At 36.3% G+C, this 24,256-nt stretch overlaps 1 protein-coding gene across 1 annotated transcript in view; it reads right to left on the reverse strand.

Annotated features, from left to right (window-relative positions):
- Nucleotides 1-2,273: 2,273 nt before the first annotated feature.
- Nucleotides 2,274-24,256, reverse strand: part of TNFSF11 (TNF superfamily member 11) — a 54,954-nt gene continuing 32,971 nt past the window's right edge. The window contains exons 3-5 of the mRNA XM_043990641.1: nucleotides 14,496-14,541; nucleotides 14,329-14,415; nucleotides 2,274-2,695 (exon numbers count right to left, since the gene is read on the reverse strand). Of these exons, the coding sequence (XP_043846576.1) occupies nucleotides 2,274-2,695; nucleotides 14,329-14,415; nucleotides 14,496-14,541 (555 nt within the window). The remainder of the gene's footprint in view (nucleotides 2,696-14,328; nucleotides 14,416-14,495; nucleotides 14,542-24,256) is intronic.

The raw sequence follows: 24,256 nt of genomic DNA on the forward strand, positions 1-24,256 counted from the left end.
GTGTCTGAGGCTGGATTTGAACTCAAGTCCTCCTGAATCCAGGGCCGGTGCTCTATCCACTCTGCCACCTAACTGCCCCATTGTTATAGTTTTTAATAGCAAATGCTAAACTTCTCTTAAGAACAGGGTTAAAGTTTGTTGTTGCTGTTTTTTTTTTGTTGTTGTTGTTGTTATCGTTTTTAGTGAGGCAATTGGGGTTAAGTGACTTGCCCAGGGTCACACAGCTAGTAAGTGTCAAGTGTCTGAGGCCGGATTTGAACTCAGGTACTCCTGAATCCAGGGCCAGTGCTTTATCCACTGCACCACCTAGCTGCCCCCGCTGCTTTTTTAATAAAAGTGGATGGGGCAGCTAGGTGGCGCAGTGGATAGAGCACTGGCCCTGGAGTCAGGAGTACCTGAGTTCAAATCCGGCCTCAGACACTTGACACTTACTAGCTGTGTGACCCTGGGCAAGTCACTTAACCCCAATTGCCTCACTAAAAAAAAAAAAAAAAAAAAAGTGGATGGACATGTTTTACGTATGATTTGGGCCTTAGCCTTACTTCTATGTTAGGCGAAACTCAGTATTTCTTCTGATAGCATTTGTTCATTATTTTCCTTCCTATTAATACTATCAGGACTCCTTATTTGCTGGTGGTAAGGTTATACCATAATTATTGCAAACTGATCTTCATCAGGTGTCTCCTTTTCTTATATCATTTGCCTTTAATTAGTTCACCAGCATTAAATAGCTTCCCAAAGGCAAACTCCCATGATGCAAATCTATGAGATCCTCATTGCTTCCTCCGCCACAATGGAAAAAACAAAGTAGAAAAATGGCAGGTGATCCCATAGGTCACTGAGCAAATGGCTGATTGTCCCCAAGGGTACTCTGACCTGGTGTTAAGTATGTTTGGTCTTCAGTGTAAATATAGGTCCCCTTTTTTTTTAACTTGCAAAGCCTCTTTGACTCCTGATTACCAACATGTGCAAATCTCTCATCATTTATTTTATCAGAGTTCAAGGGTTCATTAATTTAATGGGTTTTGTTCCTTAATTTTAATTGAATCCACATTTCTCCCAATAAAATCTGGAAAGAGCTATAGACTATATGAGTATAATGAGGAAAAAAGGAATCATAGAGAAAAACAAGTATAACAGGAAACCACAGCATCTCAAAGCATCTTTTCATATAAATTTATTTTTATACCAAAAGAAAAATGAAAATATTTTTATTGTATAGTATAAAATTATCCCTACTAAATTGAAGATGGTTTCTTTGGCCAATATGCCTCTGATAACTTTACACTTAAAAAAAGTCCAAAATCCACAATCTGCAGCACTTGTAGAAAAAACACCTGTTCAATAATTACATAAATACTCTTGACAGAGTTCAATGGCCCATTATGTATTCTTTTTGGCAATGTCAGCTTCCTAAAGTCAATTAGTTTCTAGATTTGAAAGGCACCTGGTGACCAACATTCTACTCGTTATTCATGGAATTCATTTAATTTTTGCATAGACTTGACAAGTCTGAAAAATCTATTAAGTTAAAAAGAACAAAGAAATATATTACATTTGCTATTAGCAAACAATCTTTCTTTCCTTTAGCTGCAAGTTTTCCCCAGGGGATTAACAAAGTGCACCAGTTAAATATGTCTGTACATTTAAAACATTAAATATGCCAACAGCAAGACATTTTAAATATTTTGAATCAAATACTATAGCACAAATATAATTTACATATTTTGCACAAAACATTACATCTGAAATATAATTTTAGATATTATATAAAAATACATATTTTTTTCTTTCTTCTTTAGAAAAAAAATTATTTGCAGGTTCTAGCATGATGCAACAATTCAAAAGAACTCAACTCTTCAGATGATCCCCTTGCAATTAGGATGAAATCCTATCAGGTTTAGCCTCTTAGTGGCATGAAACTGTAGCAAGACCAGGCATCAAGTGTAGCCCCTTCTAACAGCCCAAAAGCCGTGTTTCATGAAGGTAACCATAGATGCCATACTCCAGTTTAATTCTAGGAATTTATTACAAAATATATAAACCATTGTGTAATAAAGCCTGTATGTTGGAATATATCTCGAGTCCAGATATTCCCTTTCTATGTGTACATGCAGTCAGATGCACACATCCGAGGGTAAAATTCTGCTCAGAAGGCTCTAAGTCATGTCTCCTAGTAGTCTGACACAGCTATGAAACATCTTTCTGACAAATTATTAAAAATAAACACACACCCTAGGAAATGTATAATGACTACCAGCAAAACTTGAGGCTCAATCGATATCTCGAACTTTGAAAGCCCCAAAGTAAGTTGCATCTTGAGCAGGATCTAGTAATGATGGGTTGGATACCTGGATACTTATTTCTTCACCAGACCTTAGTTTAAAAAATCCTCCCACATTTATGGAGTAAAAATGGAACTCTGAGTTTTTTGACCAGTATTTAGTGCTTCCTCCTTTCATTAAAGTATCAGAATTTCGGATTTTCACATTGGTTTTAGTGACATACACCATCAGCTGAAGAGATTCTGTGGCTAGACCACCAGAAGTTTCATGATGTCTGAAGCAAATGTTGGCATAGAGGTAGTAGAAGCCATCCTGGTTGACCCTTAGTTTTCCATTGCTGAAAGTCATATTTGATATATTTGCCCAACCTCTATCATAGTACCATGAAGAAAGATTCACTTTTCTGGAGCCTGAGCAGAAGAGAGAAAAAAAAATAATTAAAATTTGGTTCCTTTCTTGAGTATGACATTCAATGGCTCTTTGAGCCTGGAAGCAAATCATCAATGAGTAGCCCAAAGCATTAAGTAATTGAACCTCAAAGCTTACACGAGAATTAACAATTTCATTTACTTATACATCTCGATTGTCTCAACCTTCACTTTCAATACATGCAGAGATATTTGAGGTGTGTAAAAGGAAAATGAGAAACTGGATTCCAATGGCTCTAAAGAGAAAGTCGGAGTAGTGAGAACATTGCTGTTTATGATTTCCTCTTTCAAACTTAACTTGTACTCATAACTGAGACCTACAGTTAAACACAGGAGAAAACTCACTTAGCACACCCAACAAAGAGACAATGGGGTACATTAGAAATAGTACTTGACTGGGAATCAGGGACCTGAGATGGCCTGGATCTAACACTAACTTGCTATTTGAAATTGGACATACCATTAACCTCTTGGACTTAAGTTTCCTCTTGTGCAAAAGGAAGAGATTAGACTAGATTTCTAAGGATCCTTTCTGTCACAAATTTCTATTAAATGTCACACGAGCCCTTTAAATTTATTCACTTACTATTCAGAACACAGCCTATCAGAACAATTCATTTATTCCTAGATGGCAAAAAAATGGTAAAGTCACACTACCCGTTGTTCAGTACTCATCGAATTCTATACCAACCAACAATTCCATATATCTATTTATATAATGATAATTTATATAATGATATTCATAGAATGTCTGAAATGCTTCCTAAATCAAGGACAAAATTATGTTCTGAGTTTTTTTTATTAAATTCAAATTCATTGCAAGTTGATAACTCATGAATAACATACAGATTTAGTAACTCTTAAGGCATAGTGAATAGAGAACTGGCCTGAGTTAGGAAGGCCAGGGTATGGCCTCTGACACATTCTATAGGTCCCTGTGAAAGTCACTAAACCTCTGAGTGGCCCCAGGCAATTCTCTGACTATCAAACTTACAGAAGAAGTTTTAATTTGTATTATAAAAGGAAGCTTCCTTACTGAGAGTTGCCTATGCCAGTGACATCATCAGTCTACATCACCCCAAATCCCACCAAAGTCATACATTAACCAGAACATTTAATGAAGCAAAACAACCAAACCCCAATCATACCAAATAAGAGGGATTTTTACTATATATGAAATGCTGCTCAATTGCAGAGAATAGACACCCCTTTAGTTAATGGTGGAAAGTCTAAACTACTATTTCATTCCATAGGAAGTCTTTATAAACAATCTCTCTCTGTCCAATTAAGGTAGCCATTTATATCACCAAGATGGATAATACAAGATCAGCACCTTGGTCTCTTAGTTTTGATGCCAAGAAACCCTTTTTCAGTGACTTATTCCTTGCCAGTCAAACCTATAATTTGAGACAGTTTGGATAAAGAAATAGAAGAGAAAGGACAGGCCTGCAGATTTTAATCTTTTTAAAAAATTTGTTATTTTTAACATTTTTTCTTAAATTTTGAGTTCCAGATCCTCTCCCTCTCTCCCAATCACTGAGAAAGCATGAAAAATTATATCTATTAATTATACATGTAAAATCATGCAAAGCATATTTCCATATTAGACATATCACAAAAAATTAAAAAAATAAAAATAAAGATAGAAAGAAAATTATACTTCAATTTGCACTCAGACTTCATCAGCTCTTTCTCTGGAGGTGAAGAGCATTTTTTCATCATATATTAGATTATTTTATTGATCAGAGTAGCCAAGTCTTTTACAGTTGATCATTATTACAACATTGCTGTTACTGTGCACAATGATCTCTCAGTTCTCACTTCACTTTGCATCAGTTCATATAGGTGTTGCCATATTTTTCTGAAACCACCTCCCCATCATTTCTTATAATAGTACTCCATCACAATCATGCCACAACTTGTTCAGTCATTTCCCAATTGATAAGTATCCCCTTAATTTTCAATTCTTTGCCACCACAAAAAGAACTGCTATAAATATTTTTGTACATATAGGGCCTTTTCCTTTTCCTTTGATTTTTTTTTTTGGATACAGACCTAAAAGAATATGCATAGTTTTATAGCCCTTTGGGCATAGTTCCAAATTATTCTGCAGAATGGTTGGACCAGTTCAGAATTTCAACATTTTATTAGTATATCATTTTATTAGTATATTTTCCTTAGTCCCTTCCAGAGTTCTTTTAATTTATATTTCTCTAATTAATAGTCATTGAGAGCAATTTTTCATACAACTACAGATAGCTTCTCTTTCCTCTTCTGAAAACTGCCTGTTCATATCCTTTGACCATTGATCAATTGAATTACTATTATTTTTATGAATTTGACTCAGTTCCCTATATATTTGAGAAATGAGAACTTTCTCATAGAAACTTGCTGTAAACATTTTTGTATTAAGTTCATTGTCTATAGGGATTTCCTCCCATTCTACTTCTCCCTTTCCCATTCTCCCAGTGCATCCACCTTTCTTACCCCTTCACTTTTTTATTTTTCATTTTCTAGATCATCCTAATATAATGTGTTTCCCTGATTATCTCTTTTAACTAGGTCTATTTTTGTTTTTTGCTTGTCTGAGATCATGATTGCTACCCCTGTCTTTTTTACTTCCAGAGAAGCATAATAGATTCTGCTCCAGCCCTTCATTTCAACTGTATGTGTCTATTTCAAGTTTGTCCCTTGTGAAAAATATATTACTGGATTCTGGTTTCTAATCCATTCTGCTCTCTACTTTTGTTTTAAGAGTGAGATCTCCCATTTACATTCACAATTATGATTACTGTGTATTTCCCTTTGTCCTATTTTCTTCTGTTTATCCTATTTTCTTCTGTTTATCCTTTTTTCTCTCTTTTCATCCTGTCTCTCCTTAAAAGTCTGTTTTGCTTCTTACCACTGCCTCCCTTAATCCTCTCTCTCTCTTTTATCATCATCCCCAGCCCATATTTCTTATCCCTTACCTTTCCTAATTGGGTAACATAGATTTATATACCCAATTGAAAGGCAGGGGGAGAGAGAGTGTGTGTATTCTTCCTTCTTTGAACCAATTCTGATGAGAGTGAGGTGCAAGCATTGCCTGCTACCCCCTGCCATTTTCCTCTCCACTATTAAAGCTCTTCCTTGTGCACCTCTTTTATGAAAGGATGATTTCCCCATTCTACCTCTCCCTTTTCCCAGTGCATTCCTGTTTCTCACCCCTTCATTTTTGGTAGATAATCCAAATATAATTGATTGACACTCATGCCCTCTATCTATGTAAACTCCTTCTACCTGCCCTAAAAATTAATTGCATGCATCATCTTCCCAAATAGGAATGTGATTACTCTTTCATGTTTACTTTTTTATGCTTATCTTGAGTCTTGTGTTTGAATGTCAAATTTTCTGATCTTTTCATTATGAGTACTTAGAAGTTTTCTATTTCATTAAATATTTTTTTTTCTCTAGAAGTATTATACTCATTTTTGCTGGGTAGATTTTTCTTGGCTGTAATCCTAGCCTCTCTTTGCCTTCTGGAATATTATATTCCAAGTCCTCTGTTCCCTTAATGTGGGAGCTGCTAAGTTTTGTGTGATCCTACCCATGGCTCCATCATATCTGAATTGTTTCTTTCTGGATGCTTGAAATATTTTCTCCTTGACATGAGAGTTTTGGAATTTGGCTCTAATATTCCTGGGAGTCTTCATTTTGAGATCTCTTTTTGGAGTTGACCAGTAGATTCTTTCAATTGCCATTTTATTCTCTGGACCTAAGATATTGGGACAGTTTTCTCGATAATTTCTTGAAATATGATGTCTAGGCTCTTTATTTGATTATAGCTTTGAGGGAGTCCAATATTTTTTACATTATCTCTCCTCAATCTATTTTCCAGGTCAGTTGCTTTTTTCAATGGGATGTCTCATATTTTCTTCCATTTTTCCCCATTCTTTTGACTTTGATTGTTTCTTGATGCCCAATAGTCATTAGCTTCCACTAGCCTAATTCTAATTTTTAAGGAGTTACTTTCTTCAATGAGCTTTTGTACTTTTTTCTAATTTGGCCAATTCTACTTTCAAAGAAGTTATTTTCTTAATTGAATTTTTTTACCCCCTTTTCCATTATGCCTATTCTGCTTTATAGGGAGTTCTTTTCTTCAGTGAATCTTTGTGCCTCTTTTACCATTTTGACAATTCTATTTTTAATGTTATTTTCTTCAGTAACTTTTGTGACTCTTTTACCAAGATGTTAATTCTCTTTTTATAATTTTCTTGCATCAGTCTCATTTCTTTTCCCAATTTTTCCTCTACAACTTATATGTTTCTTTAATTCTTCCAGGAATTCCTGTTAGCATTTTTCTTTGAGGCTCATATGTTTTTCCTGAGTTTATTTCTTGGTCTTCTCTGCCACCATAGAAGCTTCTTATGGTCAAGTTTTTGTTGTTGTTTGCTTATTTTTCTTTTTTTGATCATAAAGGTATTTTATTATTTTCTAGCTACATGTAGAGATAGTTTTCTACATTTGTTTTTATAAGATTTCTAGTTCCATATTTTTCTCCCTCCCTCCCTTCCCTCCCGCCTCCCCCATTCAGCAAACAATCTGATCTAGGTTATATATATATGTATATATATATGTATGTATATATATATACATATACACACAATCACATTAAACATATTTCTGCATTAGTAATGTTGTGAAAGAAGAATCAGAACAAAAGGGAAAACCTCAAAAAATAATAAGAGTATGGTTCAATGTGCATTCAGAATCCACAGCTCTTTTTTCTGGATGTGAAGAGCATTTTCCATCATGAGTCCTTTGGAATTATCTTGGACCATTGTATTTCTTTTTTTTCTTTTTTTGCAGGGCAATGGGGGCTAAGTGACTTGCCCAGGGTCACACAGCTAGTAAGTGTCAAGTATCTGAGGCCGGATTTGAACTCAGGTACTCCTGAATCCAGGGCCGGTGCTTTATTCACTGTGCCATCTAGCTGCCCCCGGACCATTGTATTTCTGAGAAGAGTTAAGTCTATCAGAGTTGATCATCATACAATGTTGTTGATACTGTGTACAATGTTCTCCTCATTCTGCTCATATCACTCAGCATCAGTTCATGTAAGTCCTTTCAGGTTTCTCTGAAATCTGCCTGCTCATCATTTCTTACAGCACAATAGAATTCCATTACATTCATATACCATATCTTGTTCGGCTATTCCCCAATTGACGGGCACCCCTTCCGTTTATAATTCCTTGCCACCACAAAAAGAGCAGCTATAAATATAAACATGTGGGTCCTTTCCCCTTTTTTATGATCTTTCTGGGATGAAGACGTAATAGTGGTATTGCTGGGTCAAAGGGTATGCACAGCTTCATATCTCTTTAGGGATAGTTCCAAATTGCTCTCCAGAATGGTTGGATGAGTTCATGTTTGCTTATTTTTCTAGCCTCTTTCTCAACATAGAACTTCATGCTGAAGTTGGACTGTGATCCCCTGGGGGTGAGGAGACATTTCCCCAAGCTTCAGTCTTTTGTATGCTTCTGTTTTCATAATGAGTTCTTGGGATCTACAAGTTTTTGGTGCTTCCAAGGTAGTGTGATTTATGGAGAGGTATGGTCACTGCTCTCCTAGTCTGCATTCTGGTCTTTACCCAAGAAAGCCTGCTCCCCTGCAGCCACAAATGCTAGCCCTTCTCTTGGCCCTAGAACTGTGATCATGGTCCCTGTTCTCACGCAGCTGCAAGTGCTAAGGCTCCTTTCTGCCTTGGAGCTGAAACCAGGGATTCTGTTCCCTTTTGACTAATATCATGTGTTCCTCTCCACCTTGGAACTGTGACTCAGAACTGTATATGGGCAATAGTTTCTGATCAGTGTCAGCTGCTATAATCTCTTTCTGACCAGCCGTCTCACCTCCTTACCATCATCTTTGGGCTGAGAGTTCCCAAAGCTGCTACTTCCACTGTCACAGCTGCCTCCAAAGCCTGCAACTACTGCTGGTGCTGGTGCTGCCTGCTGCCATATCACTCTCGGCTGGGCCCAACCCTGGTGTACTAGATCTCTTTTGCTGACTACTTAAGTTGTGCTAAACTAGAAAAATGGCTCACTCTGACCTATTATTGGCTCCTTTACTCCAAAAATTTACTCTAGGAGTTATTTTAAACTCATTAGAAGGGAAATATTGTAAGAGTTCATCTGGGTTGCTGCCTGTACTCCACCATCTTGGTTCTGTTCCACTCTCTCCCCTCCTTGAAAATTTTAATTAGACACAGAGCACAATTCCAACTCTTCCATTATGGTTCATCATCTTCGTGATTGGGTTCACAACTATCAGGTCATCTCAGGAAGGATCTGAATTCATTCTAAAGGTCCACAGAGCCCAAGACCAAGTTCATTTAAGGCTAATAACTTCCTGATGGTTCCACAAGAAATAGAAAATACACCCTCAGTATCTCTATACATTGGTATGGAACTACTCAGGTGTGTGTAAAGCCAATATTCTTCCATTGAAGTCCTTCAGACTGGGAGACTCTGGGGGGAGCCACTTTTAAATTTAAGATATGAGCTGGTGGTTCTGTTGCCCAGTAGTGCCAAGGAGCAAGGTACTGAAGAGTCAGTGTGGGGATAGAGAGCTGGACTTACAGTCAGGAACACCTAAGTTTAAATCCCACCTTTGATATTTACTATGTGTCCAATGCATAAATCACTTAATCTTTCTGAATCTCCATTTCCTCAATTATAATAAAATGGTTATAATATTGTCTATAGGACCTACTTGACTGGGTAATTATGAAATTCCAATGAGATAATTCGAGGTATTCCAAAAGTATTAGTGATGTTTTAAATTATTAAAGCTTAAAATGAGACTTTGGGGATGCCTCTGTAAATATGACCCACTTAACACTTATATTTTAAAATCTTGTGGAAATGCTAGATATTATTGTTATAGAATCAGAAGAATTTATGGTGGGGGTGAGTGAAAAAGTGATGGGGAGAGAAGGGATAGGAAAAAAAAACATAACAGGACTAATTCACATTGAGGTGATTCATTAGTACTTTCTAGTTGTGACCAAATCTTTAAGTTCCAGATACAAACCCCTTATTATTTAAGATTATGGTCCTAAGGTGAACTAGCTAAATGAGGATGAAAATTTCTCTAGTTGTCATTTTTTTCTTGAATATTTAACTCTTCCAGGACTGCAAATAGGAACATGGTGCCCTTAAGGAGCTAAAACAAATTTATGGCATTTCACTCCTCTGAAGTCTTTCATTCATCCCATCCATCTGCCCAACCCATCCCTTAGGATCAAGCGTGCCATTCTTTATTACTTCAAAAGATCTGTGATTTTATCAGTGTGGGTGCTTCCTTGACAAATTCAGGAAGTGGCCTGCTCCTCCCACCATCCATATTAAGAGATGGTCTATTCAGTTGTGGCTGAAAAAAATAGTCACAGGGTGGTCCCCCTTCTGGTAATGAGCCATTGGGGACTTAGTTAGTCTAGCATTTGGATAACAGATATGGTCTATCACAAGCCTCTCTGGCTTGGTAGAATTTGCCCTAAGCTTGTGGTCTGTCAATGTAGCCCTTGAGAATCAGGGTTCCTTACTTGTCATGACTGAAAGATTAGAGAAAGACTTGACTCTGATATGACATACAACAGTACTGCTATGTATATGAATAATAATAAACCACAATAAAAAAAATCATGTCCCCTCCTCTGTGATGCTTCACCAGGTTAAATGGGCAAGCAGCATTAGGAACATTAGATGAAAAGCTAATTTCTCTATGTCTAGGGTAAGTCAAGAAAGACCTGAAGATCTAAATTATAGAAGTTTGGAAAAGGGAGTTAAGTAGGGAAGACAAAGGATGATGACTGAGTCTCAATATCCCTGTAATATACATTTAGTTTATTAGCTTTTCTTCCCACCAAAGGCTCCATCTTCATTCATTTAACAAATATATATTATAGAGCTGCTGTACTAGGTGGCACAGTAAATAGAGTGCTGGACTTGGAATCAAGAAGAAATCTTCCTGAATTCAAATCCAGCCTTAGGCACTTACTTCCTGTGGTACTTTGGGAAACTCACTTCACTCTATTTGCCTCAGTTTCCTCATCTGTAAAAAGAACTAGAAAAGGAAATGGCAAACCACTCCAGTATCTTTGTCAAAAAAAAACCCAAATAGGGACATGAAGAGTTGCACATAACTCAAGAAAACATACTGTACATACACTGTGGGGATAAAATAGACATCTTAACCTCAGTGAACTTAAATCTAGCTGGGTAACTGAGACAAAGAAATAGGAAAAGTTAACTGATTTTTTTTTTCTCACATTCACTTTATAGCAACTTCTAACTTTGCAAAGCACTTTCCTGAATTTACAAATGACCCTCACAACAACCCTATAAAGTAGGTAGGGCAGGTCATATTATCCTCATTTTACAGATACAGAATCTGAGGCTTGGGTTAGGTTAAAAGAATTGCTGGAGGTCACACTGCTAGGAAGTAGCACAATCCACTTGTCAATGTGAATCCAATATTCCTTCTACTGCACTGCATTGCAATACAAGGAAATGAAATATCATTGATGTTAAACAAGGGCTCTAGGTAAAGGCAGAGGAATTCAGAGGCAGGAGAGATCACCATGGGATAGAAACATCAGGAAAGGGAGGATGCATGAAATCTGGGGAGGCAGAGACGGTTGGGAGTAAGAGCATTCCAGGCTGGGCCAAGGGCAAGAAGAATGGTCTAGTTGTAAGATTGTATGTAACACCCTCCCCCAAAAAGATTGTATGTAACAGGCTAGAGGAACATTAAGTAGATCAGTCTGAAGAAATGGGTTCAGAGAGTACAAAGTTTGAAGAGAGAAATTCAGTCCAGGCTAGAGAAAAGTTGGAATGCCTAGCTAAGGAACCTGTACTAAGGGGGCTTGACTGATCCTTTACCTCAACCACCACTGTCATAACTATAGCAAATTTGGAAGCAAGATGAGATGATGCCAGTGGAAATTGATAGCCTAAGTAGTACAAATGAAGCAATGAATATTATGTGAGCAAAGTATTATGTTTATGCCCCCTGAAGCCTGAGACTTCTACATTGCTATTAACAGCTAGGGAGCTGGGTTCTCATTTCTCTTTGTAGTTGTATACATATCTGGTACTTTCCCATAACATAAAATATAGCTTCATAAGATCATCAAGGATGTATGATTTTGTTGGCCTAGAAGCTCCAGGGATTTCTCAGGTGGAAAATCCCTTCATCAATGCAAATCATAGAACATTTATTGTATTAGTATTTGAGAGTTGCCAAGAGTTCAGAAAAGTTAAGTGATTTGCCTATGATTGAAAAGCTAATAAGAATCAAGTGACAGAATTTGAACCCCTACTGTTCCTGATTCCAAGTCCAGCACTATCTACTTCTCCATGTTGCTTTTCATTGCCCCGGGAAGTTAATAAAAAAATTTATTGCAGTCTTCCTCTGAAGTGTTGATTATTGACCACTATCTTGGTCTTTGTCAGAAGAGTGAATCCTATTTTCCTAAACAGTAAAGGGTATTAACTCATTTCACTCAGGCACAAGCTCAATAAACCTCACAAGTATCCAAGAGTTCTGCTCTGTTTTTTCAGCAATGATTTTATATGAGATGCCTGTAGAGAGATTTTTATACCTAAAAGCATGGTTGCTATTGCCAAATAGACTTTAGCATACAGTCTAGTGTAAGGTTTCTTACAGGTCATTTAAAACAACCTGAAAAGATAAATGTAGAATAGTATTTTCATATTGCACACAGTGATGCTTCATGATTAAATTGATTTCATTTAAAATGTGTTAATATGCAAAGTGGTCTTTCAGTCATTAGAGCAAATCAGTATAGTTCTTTTGGAGATGCAGAGAAACTAAAGATGAAATATGTTGATGAAACATATTAGGACCAATTTCATTGGTAAGGAGATCATATGGAAACCTAAAGAACCCTATTTTCATATTCTACGACACACTGTGCAAGCTTACCCTCAATGAAAATATTCCTTTGGCTGATACCAAATTATCTCATCTGATTATCTCCAAGAAAACTTTCCTGCAGCAATTACTCTGATCCCAGAATCTGAGCCTGAGACATGGGCTGAAAAGTAGCCAGATATTTAGTATTTCAAATATAAAAATACCTCCCCTAATTGTAACACAGCTGTCGGGAAGACTCATTTATCTGATAATATCCAAAAGCTCAAGGAAAATAAGGTTTAGCTCCACCTAAAACAGATGTTACAAGATCTGTGCATGCTAAATGAAATCAACGTACTCTACTGATAGGAGAATACCTGGAATCCTCACTCAAAGACTATTTGCCATACTTTTAATTTTGGGCACATTTTGGTTCTGGTTTCCAAATTCACTGGAAGTAAGGGACAACAAAATAAAAGTAGGAAGACGGTTATGCCTGACAGAAGAGAGAGGCGAAAGCTGAAACCTTAATGGAAAAACAGACACAAGTACATAAAGAATAGAAAAATTAAACCATTTAATGTACATACCACTTGGCCTGATGATGTCACTGTACATTAGTGCAATAGTGATAATGTTCATCATAACATTCAGTATACTGCTTATTAAGGCAGGGAAATATATATTATAAATGTACATATATACATATGCATAATAAAGATTTCAGTGAAAATTGAATTTTTTTAAAGTTTTGGTAGCTAAAGGAATAAATTTTTATTTACCTGGAAATTGTAGCCATGCAGAAGAACTCATTTCTTTTTTTAAAATAAGAACTAATTTCTTGAGGGTTCCAGCTAGGTTCACTCTTATTATTAGATATTATATAACCATAATGGAAAAAATCTAGATTTATGTGTTAATATGGTTATTACTAATACAATATCCTGGTTGGTTCCAGTCCTGACTATGAAATTTTCTAGCTATGTATCTGTGGACAACTCCCTTAACCTCTCAGTCCCCCCCCACCCCCCCGGAAACTCTAGAAGACAAATTATTGAGCATTTATGCCATTGGAGGGAGATTCTACACACAGAGCTCCCTATTCTGATATCTCAGGTCTTCAGCCCTCCCATCTCCCAAAAATAGACTAGTGAAATCCATAAATTTTTAAAATAAATCTTCCTTATGAAAATCATGTAAAATATTGCCTTGTACACAAGAATCCTCCTGATTGAAATCCAGGATCCACCTGATGAAATAACTGGTTCACTCTTAGCGGAGGCACCAAGTTTTTCACTATCTAGAAGCCTGCCTCCCATGACTCCAGCTAAACCACTACAAGAGACAGCTAAGTCAACAACAGTCTAGTTACCTGAAAGAGTACAAACAACTCCCCAAAGATATCTATTACCTTCTTTTAGTTTGAGTGAGTACAGACGGCTCAAGTGCCACAGTGGTATCAACAAGTACCTGTTGGCAAAATGTCTGACTACCAACTGAAAATGCAAACTCGGGTAAAGGATATTTTGGCAAAGCTGAGAATCAATTTCTAGGAAGAGTTTTGATGTTGTCATCATCTTAAGAGCAAATGAGCTTTCCTTTGGTGGGACAAAGAGCCTGCAGTGATCTGGTATTCAAATGGCTAATAGGAGTCTTTGAAATAAATGCTTTTTTGGCTGGATGCCTGGAAAACTCACCTGAGGGGATATTGGTGCCATTAATAGTGAGATGAGCAAAAGGCTGGGTTTTCCTGGAGAAATCCAACAAAGGATAGTCCATCATAGCTGGAGAAGAAAGAAGTCATGTTAGATTCAAGAACATCAATCCATCAGGATGTCAAATAGTTAAATTAACCAGTGCCCACCTTTCTCTGCTCTTGTATTCTCTGTCCTAGCCATATGCTTTAGTTCCTAAAATGAAAAGAAAAAAAATGCAAAATTTTAATGCAATAGCAACACTTTACATTGGTGCAAGGTCTTACATCTCTTTGAAGGATTTTTACTTAAGTTTATCATCTCGTTAGGTCCCCACCACAACCTTGTATAGCAATGGCTATTCATGTGAAAGAACATGATCGTCTTTTACCTAAAATGGATAGAACATAAGGATGCAAGGGCACGATGATGAAATGCTCTTTTCATCATACTATATAAGGGGTATGTAGCTCTTGTACTTTTATGACTACTTGTCTTGTTAATTGAATAAATTCACCACAGAAGATTACCTGGCTATTCCAAGGAACACACACAATGCTTGCATACCAACATAGGGCATTGCAAACTATCCAAGCTAAAAAAAAAAGACTGTGTTATTTATAAAACATGGGGTAATTGAAGCATAATTAAAAATAGTCAGCAGGTACACAAATGGAGAAGAGATTAACCAGGAAAATAACAATTACACAGAATATGTGGTTCTCTTAAATCTTTGGGGGAATACTTTTTATGTCCATTTCATTAGAGCACATTGCTGGTATACCGGTTATGCGCAGCCCACAGAGAAGAGAATGATGGTCAACAACCAGTGGTTAATTTTTTTTTAATCACAGTGCATTAACAAGTACTACACAGAAGTGTGGGAGCTTTTAGAATGCCTATAATTAACTTAAAATATTGCTGCAAATAAAAGTTTAGAAATGCAGGCCAGAGAAAGGAAGTGCTTTGGGGTCCCCAAAGAGGACAGGTATTTGCATCTCAATTCAAGGCTGCTCCTTCATCAAAGCCACTCAGAGACCTCTTCTAGATGCCCTGCTAGTTAAGTCACTAAGTGCCGGATTTGCACATTGAAAGTAGTGGTCTTAAATCCTTTAGGGAACAGCTGGAGATTTGGTCCCCATTGGAATCTAGACTTTCTAAATGATAACTGACTTTATATTAGTTTGAGAAAGCACTTAATCTCTTTGTGACTTAGTTCAACTATCTATTAAATCATCGTGACTAATTCATGCCAATCATTTGCAAGGATGTTCATTCAAAGGATGGAAAGCAGACCATCACATCAAATGTTTTGCAGTGCTCTAAGAAAGAATGTACTAATATAACATCATTACTAAGCATCAGCAATGACTATATCCTCTAAAATGACAAATCTGGAAGGTATAGGGAGGAAAAAATTTATTCCATTCCCTTGACCTTGGGCAAGGATATGCCATGTCATCTCAGAGAGATGAGAATCTATTCTATTTTTAAAGACCCCTCTTGAGGAATCACACTGTCTTCCTAAGTAACCCAGTCTACTGTTTTAAATGAATCACAATCACATTTAAGGTCGAAATGCTTATTCTGAACTACTGGCTTGCCCTGCTCCATCTGAGATCTAAGCCTTTCCCCAGCTCTTTAACAAGCTCTACTGGCACACTATGATTCCTAAGCTTCTTCTCTCAGCCCCCACAGGGCACTGAATCCTGCAATTCCCTCATTTTTACCCTTGCTGAAATTCTATAGGGACTGATTTTACATCTTCTTCTTTAACTGATGATGCCTCTTACATGTGTAGTTGCTGCATTAGAAATTAGGTCTAATTCATGCATATCAATATATTTCATATTAGATAACCCTTGGGAGGCCACTGCACTTAGGAGTCCATTAAAAATCATATCATTCCGTATTTAATGTATGTCTTTGGATACTTCATTTTCCAGAAGTACATACAGAAGTTTTCGAAATGCAATAAGGGTTCAGTGGAACATTCCATGCTGGGCAGATTCGGAGGGCTAGCAAGATTCTCCAGTCTTTCACCTCTTGACCACCTCTAAGGTCACACTTAACATGGTGAATAATGTGGAAAAATAATTGCCATTTGACTGCTCAGAGGTAGAAAAAGCTGAGTGTGCCATAAAATCATTATGCTGAAATGAACTGGAAGGTAGGTCATTCACCGCCAACCTCCTCATTGTATTCATCTGGAAGAACAAAAGGTTAAGAATTTCAAGGGAAATAATGAAAAAAAATGGGAAGAAAGCGGGCCTAGAAATAGTACAGGTCAAATTATACTCCAAAGCAGTAATCATTGATACTATTTTGTACTGGTTAAATACTAGAAAGTTTAATCAGTGAAGTGGGAGACTAAGGTTCAATAAACTCGAAGACCCCAACTATTGATATAAGGATTCAGTATTTGACAAAAACTACCATTCTTTCATTAAGTGACAAATATGGTGATGTTTTGCATGATCATATATGTATAACCCATATTGGATGGTTTGCTACCTCAGAAAGGGGAGAGGGGAGGGAAGGAGGGATAGAGATTGGAACAGAAAAAATATAAATAAAAATGTTTAACCTGAAAATAAAAGGTGAGGAGGGGTGTTCTAGGAAGGGTACAGAATGTATATATGTATCTATGCACACACACACACACACACACACACACACATATATATATATGTATATATATGTACACATATATATGTGTGTGTATGTGTATGTGTTGTGCATATATGAGTTATTTAGCTCTTAATTATATAGTAATTCTATTTAAACAAATTTGTTGTATATATTATTTATATAAGTTGATATGAATACATTATTTATAAAACAGTTATTTACCTGTTTAAAAAAAAGAAAACTGCCTGCTTATTTAAAAAAAAGGAAGAGGAAAGATTTAAAATACTAAGTTATATGTAGTAGAATATATCTATGTATAGAAAATATATATTATATATGTCAAATATGTGTGTATGTGTATATTATATCTATGGTTGATATATGTATAAAATTTAATTACATATCACAAATAAAATGAAAAATAAATAAAAACAAAAACAAAAAAAAACTACTAGAAAAACAAAGCAAGGGAGAAATCCAAGCTATGAAAAGCCATATGAAGAAATTCTCCATATCACTAATAATTAGAAAAATGCAAATTAAAGCAATTCTGAGGTTTTACCTCATATCCATCAGATTGACAAACTTTGCAAAAAAGGAAAATGACAAATGTTGGAGGGACTGCAGAGAAGCAGGCATGTCAATGCACTGTTGTTTGATCCATGAATTGATATAGGTGTAATAGAAAGCAATTTGGAACCATAACCCCTAAATTACTAAACAATACATACCCATTGAACCAACAATACCACTGATACATTTATACCTCAAAGAGATTGAAGAAAGAAATAAAAGACCCATATGTACAAAAATAGTTATAGTATCTCTATTTCTAGCAATAAGGAACTGGAAACTAAGGGGGTTGAAGAAAGTATCACATATGAATGCAATAGAATACTATTGTGGCACAAGAAAATATAAAATAGGTGGTTCTGAAGAAACCTGGGAAGACTTGTATGAACTTAAGTAGAGTTGAACTTGGAGAATTATTTATAGTATACCAACGCCACACAAACAATTTTGAAAGACTTAAGAACTCTAAGTAATTTGGTGTCCAGCCAGAGGATGGTCTTTGATGTCTGACCATATAGGATTCCCGGGGATCAATGATGAAGCATGCTACCCACCTTCTAAGAGAGGTGTTAGACTCAGGGTAAAGAAATTGCCATATATACAGATGTGGACAATGTGAGAATTAGGTCTTTTTCTTTCTTTCTTTTTTGACTGTGCATATTTGTTATAAGAATTTAGGGTTTTTCTCCCTCCTAATAGCAGGATAAATGGGAAAGAAAGAGAAAATAAATGCTTGTTAACTGAAAAAAAAATAAAGGCAATATCAGCATAATGTGAATTTTTCAAAGACTTTTGTTTACTTTCAGAATGGAACTATCTTATGCTGAGTATGTCCAAAGGAAACCTTAAGCTATATGTGATTCTCTATTCGACAATTCTGCAAAACTTCTGCCAAGTACTCCCCTTTATTGTTTTTTTTTTATCAATTTAAAGTTTTGCTACATATACAACTCCAGCTTCAATTAAGGAATCATAAAGCAAAGTTGGTCTTATATTGTTTTATCAAGGAATGTTCAAAAAAAATCTGTTTTTCTTAACAACACTATAGGAAAGTTTTATTGAAAACACAGTCATCCATGCATCTATGACCAGAGGCTATAAAAACATATTGCCAATATCTGCCCTGGTATCCCTTTTTGTGAGCTTGGTAATCTCTTCCACTCACTTTAACAGTAAATGTTCCCAATATTTTTTTTAAATTCTTTTCATTGAATTGGGTACAATTCTCATATTCCATAACACATAACCACTATATTTGTGCCTTTGGACTAAATTTTTGCAGATACAGGCTATTGGAACCTAATTATGTGTTATGTTTCATATATTCTTGAACATTAAAACTTAGGGAAGACAAAAAAAACAACAGGTGGGACTAAGGCAAGAGAAAAAACTTGAGTTTTATTGACCACAGGACCCAAATTTCTATTCTTTTTCCTACAAGTTAAGTCCACATTTCCTTAATCATGTGAATCAAATCCAGTAGGAGAATAACTAGAAAGAAGAGACCAGTGAATGCTCCCAAAGACACAGAGTAGTCAGACAGGGTTCATTCACATGCTGGAACAGGGTGCAGAGAGATGAACTAGAGCAATACTGTGGGGCAGCACCTAGTGCTAGCCCTACTCTATGGACTACAGAGTGGCACTACACTGATGGCACAAATGAATAAACAAAGTATGAATTGGGAATTCAACAGCACAGAACAGAGGGATTAGGGTATAATTTATAATCACAAAATTTTGGAATTAGAAGGATCCTCCATTAACCCAAATCCATTTCTACAATATCCCTAAGAAGTGAGCTTTGCTCCCTTGTTGTGACCATACACTCACTACTTCATGAGGCATGTATCTTTACAGTTACTCATAAATTTGTGTCTTTAAACTCTAAAGATGATGGTTCCTAGGATATGGAGGTCCCACTCTTTGCACAAATCCCTCCAGTGACTGAAACAACAGCAACTTTTTCTGTGTCCCTGCTGAGTAATGTGAATACTAGACAAAGTAAGGCCCAGTTTGCTTTTAAACTTGGTAGCCTGAACAGAAAGTTTAATAGGTCTGCAATAACAGTTTCAAGCCTTCTGATTGTTGATTCTGAATTTCAATATCAATGACCATCCATAAATCTTTTTTATGAAAGTGGACTCAACCAGCAAAGAGGAAAAAACCCAACCCTTCACTTCCTAATCTATTTTTCTGACTAGAGAAAATGAACAACAAATGATTGTCCAGAATTTCCAAATGCTAAATACTCAACTGGATTTGCTGCCCATCTGGGCTTTTACAGAGCAAAACTGGATGCCATTGAGACAGTTACTTTACCATTACCCCATGTATACCAATAATCATAAATTCATAATTCTAGTCTACATCTGAGACCCAAACATAGCTAAACAAATAGAACAATGAGAAACGATCCTGTTTCTATATATCATTGTCATGATATAAGACATACCTATGACCTGGGTGTGCTGGACATGGCAGGAGCCTAATCCTAATCACTGATTATTCTGTGGACAAAAGCTACAAATCAGGAATTAATTTATGATTTTATTGTCTAGACTTAAGAGAATGATAAAGAAAATATTAGTGATGCGAATTAAATTTAAAAGTAGGCTTTAGGTATATAGCCCTCACCCCCAGCCAGTTGTTAAACATTTATCAGCAGATTCTTGCCAACAACCCAGGTTTGCTGTGAGGAAAGCACTTTAAATGCCACAGAAATGTGAGCTGTTATGACTAATACAATGGAAGAAGAAATGTAAAACTTCTAAATGAATGGCAGAAGCCTCAGCCTCCTTTTGTCTATACCTATCCTGATAATTTTCAATTCTTTGGTTATAGGTGTTCCTTATCAAGCTAACCTCATTCTATTAGAATATAGCTCATCCATTTCAGGGATTGCCTTGCTTTTGTATTTCTATAACTTAGTACAGTGCCTGGTAGAAAAAGGAATTCATCATGGTGGACAGCTATAAAGGATTCCAAAAAGGGCAGGTGTTCTTAACTTGGGGTCCAAGGATTTAAAAAAAAAACCCATATTTTGATATTTCTTTGTCTTTTTTTTTAGTAAATACTCCTTTATTTAAAGTTTTGAGTTCCAAATTTTATCCCTCTTTCACTCCCTCCCCTCCCATCTCTCTGTGGCAGTAAGCAATCAGATATATATTATACATGTGCAGTTATGTAAAACATTTTCATATTAGTCATGTTGTATAAGAAAACTTGAATAAAAGAAAAAATGAAAGAAAATGAAAAAATAGCATGCTTCAGTCTGTGTTTGATTAATATCATTTCTTTCTTTGGAGGTGGATAGTATGCTGTAGTCCTTTGGGATTGTCTTGGATCATTGTATTGCTGAGAACAGTTAAGTCATTCACAATTCTTCATTAAAAAACGTTGCTATTACTGTGCACAATGTTCTCTTGGTTCTGCTTATGTCACTATACATCAGTTCATAGAAATGTCTTTCCAGGCCTTTCTGAAATCATCCTGCTTGTCATTTCCTATAGCACATATATTACATCACCTCATATAGCACAGTTTGTTTAGCCATTCCCCAATTGATGGACATTCCTTTGATTTCCAACTCTTAGCCACTACAAAAAGAGCTGCTATAAATATTTTTGTACAAATAGGTCTTTTACTTTTGGGGGGGGATGTCTTTGGGATAAAAACCTAGCAGTGGTATTGCTAGATCAAAGGGTATGCACAGTTCTATAGCCCTTTGGGCATAGATAACTGTATTTCAATATAATTGGTTTCCTTTGTAATTTTATGTATTTTACTTTATGCCTTTAAAAACATTCTCAGAAGGGAGTCCATAGGCTTCACCAGATTGCCAAAGGAATCCATGCCTTTAAAAATGTCAAGAATCAGCCCCTGGATAAGTCATAGGGCTCTTTGAAGTTTTAAAAAATATTATATTTTGGGCATTGTCATTGAATTCTGAAATGAATGAATAATATTGTGTAAGTACAATGATTTTATATGGCAGAGAGGAAGGTGGAAATGCCACAAAGAAGATTTCCAACCTCTTCCTTCCTTACAAATAAATTATTTAGGTAGAGAAAAATATTGCCTATAATTCATCCTTATTTAAGCCCAGCTGTGGATATATTTTGTTAATTGGTCAGTTTATTTTTTTGTTAAACATCCTGTGCAATTATAGATCAGAATTCTTCCAGTCCCTAATTCCCATAATTTGCATAAAGTAGGGGAGGCAGCCTTTGAAGCAGTACCCTGCAAATATCTTCAAGCATATGAGAGGGACACTTTCCAGGGTAAGGAAACCAAGCAAACAACACACCCTGCTGCCTCATCTTTCTTGGCAAAGGCCCCTATTCAACTGTCGCTGCTAAACTGCCCACAATGCCCCGCAATCCAGGAAGACAAGGCTACCCATTTTCTTCCATCTACAGCCTATTTGTCAGCTATTCTGTTACATGAAAGAGACTAAGCCTGGTCCAGGTGTGACTATCAAGTAAGCCAATAGCTTCCCATGAGCTTCCCACGAAAATTGGTATCAAAACTTATAGTCATTCCTTTAGCCAAATGCTGGGGATGAATGATGATGCACTATTTAGAGATAGAATGGCTTATGTGCTCAATTTCATGACTGGCAACATCAGCAGCAGAAGAAGGATTCTACAATTTAAAAATAAACAAAATTTTGGTTTACTAAGCTATGATAGTGTCCACTTAACCCTTAAAAATCCAATAGAAATAGTGTCTTGGCAGGCAGCCTAAGCAAATAGCTGCCAAGTGAAAAAATACAAGTCTTCCTCTGACACACCGCCATCTTGTGGCAATTTTATATTATGATAAGACCTTGGAATAAACCAGCATTACACATTCATTTCCCTCCCCACCTCTCCCCAAAGTCTAACAAAAAGCTCATGAATTGGGGAGTGGTGGAAGGCAAGGAAGATTTTTTTTACAGAAGCAGCTGATATTTTGATAAAGAGGAAACTCTTTATGATGCATTAACTTTCCATCTCACAATTCTTCACTTATAATTCCATTTAATCACAGGATCCTGACATGGAACCCACATTTTTGCTTTTTGTTTTTTGCTCAAAGCCATATTTATTTGGTGTCCATCTAAATATTTTGATTTTTACAATTTCTCTTTTAGTATATAAGTACACAAAAGATCTATCACTGTGCTCTCTTAGCTGTCTCTCATTAATTCATTCTTAATTTGACATCTAAGAATCTTAAGCTTAATTCTCCATGAAATATGATGGAAAATGTTCAGCCTCATGTTCTAAATGTTTTGAGTTAGAATAGTTCAAATATATGAAAATCTGAAGGAAAACCTTTGGACCCTTTGTTAAGCACATGGAACAAGAACTGGCAAGGTCCTATAGGGCAGGGTGGATTGTTGTGGAATATGCCAACCCACAGGGATTTGGTTTTTTTTGGTTTTTTGTTTTTTAGTGAGGCAATTGGGGTTAAGTGACTTGCCCAGGGTCACACAGCTAGTAAGTGTTAAGCGTCTGAGGCCAGATTTGAACTCAGGTACTCCTGACTCCAGGGCCAGTGCTCTATCCACTGCACCACCTAGCTGCCCCAGGTTTTGTTTTTAAACACTAGGTCTCTTTATATACTAAAAGAGACATTGTAAAATCAAGATATTACATGGGCACCAAATAAATATGGTTTTGAAAAAAAAAGACAAAAAGCAAAATTTTCGGTTCCATGTCAGGACCCAATGATTAAATGGAATTATAAATGAAGAATTGTGAGATGGAAAGTTAATGCATCATAAAGAATTTATTCTTTATCAAAATATCAGCTGCTTCTATAGTCCAGGCTGGAAGAATACTAGCAACCCACAGGCTACTTCCAATACTGGACAATGAAGAAACTTAAATCTCCTTCATATTTCCAACCTGGGCTGATTTGTTCCTCCTTAGACATCCTTGTGGCCCATCACTCTCAGGGGCTTACTATATGGATGCAAGACCCTAATATGAATTAAGTTTCAAGGGGAATGAAGAGCATAACTTGACTTGAGGTAGGGATGGAGAGTGAAAAGTTCTCTTTCTGTTATCTAGACCTGCATACATGAAGGCCTTATTAAAAAAAAAGTTATACTGTATAAATATGGCTAAATATTTATCCATACACCTCTTCTTCTGAAGAGTACTGGGAACTTTGCTACAGGTCATTTAAACATTTACATAAACTGTAAACCTCCCTTTGCAAACTCAGCTGTATCATTATCTGAAAACAAAATTTTGACACTCTTCCAATTTAGTAGTGTATGTTATTCAGTTGATCTTAATAAATTCTCACTGTGTTCTAAAGATACAAAATAAAGTAAACAGGTTTAAACTACAACCAGGGGACTTTCCTACTTTAAATATTCCTAAGAAGGTCAAGTGTCTAAAGTTTGTCTATCTAAAAATCCCAATATGCTCATGATGACAGAGAATGCACACAAAACATTCAGCACCTGTCAATCAGAGCTTTGAAAAAGTCATTTGTACAACCAGATGCTGAAGAAGGCACTGTCACCCGCTCACAGCCTGTAACTGGGGTCTCAGGTGATTGCCTCCCTCTGCAATACCAGTAGCAGCTGCAGGGACATCTGGCTAGATGAATTAGGATTTAACACCCCAATGGCCAGATATATCACAGGGTGCAGCCACTTGTTAACATATGCAATGCATTCATTTTAACATCTTAATGAGGCCATATCACTAATTCTTCTACAACCC

Source organism: Dromiciops gliroides, chromosome 3 (genome assembly GCF_019393635.1).
Source record: "Dromiciops gliroides isolate mDroGli1 chromosome 3, mDroGli1.pri, whole genome shotgun sequence".
Taxonomy (NCBI): domain Eukaryota; kingdom Metazoa; phylum Chordata; class Mammalia; order Microbiotheria; family Microbiotheriidae; genus Dromiciops; species Dromiciops gliroides.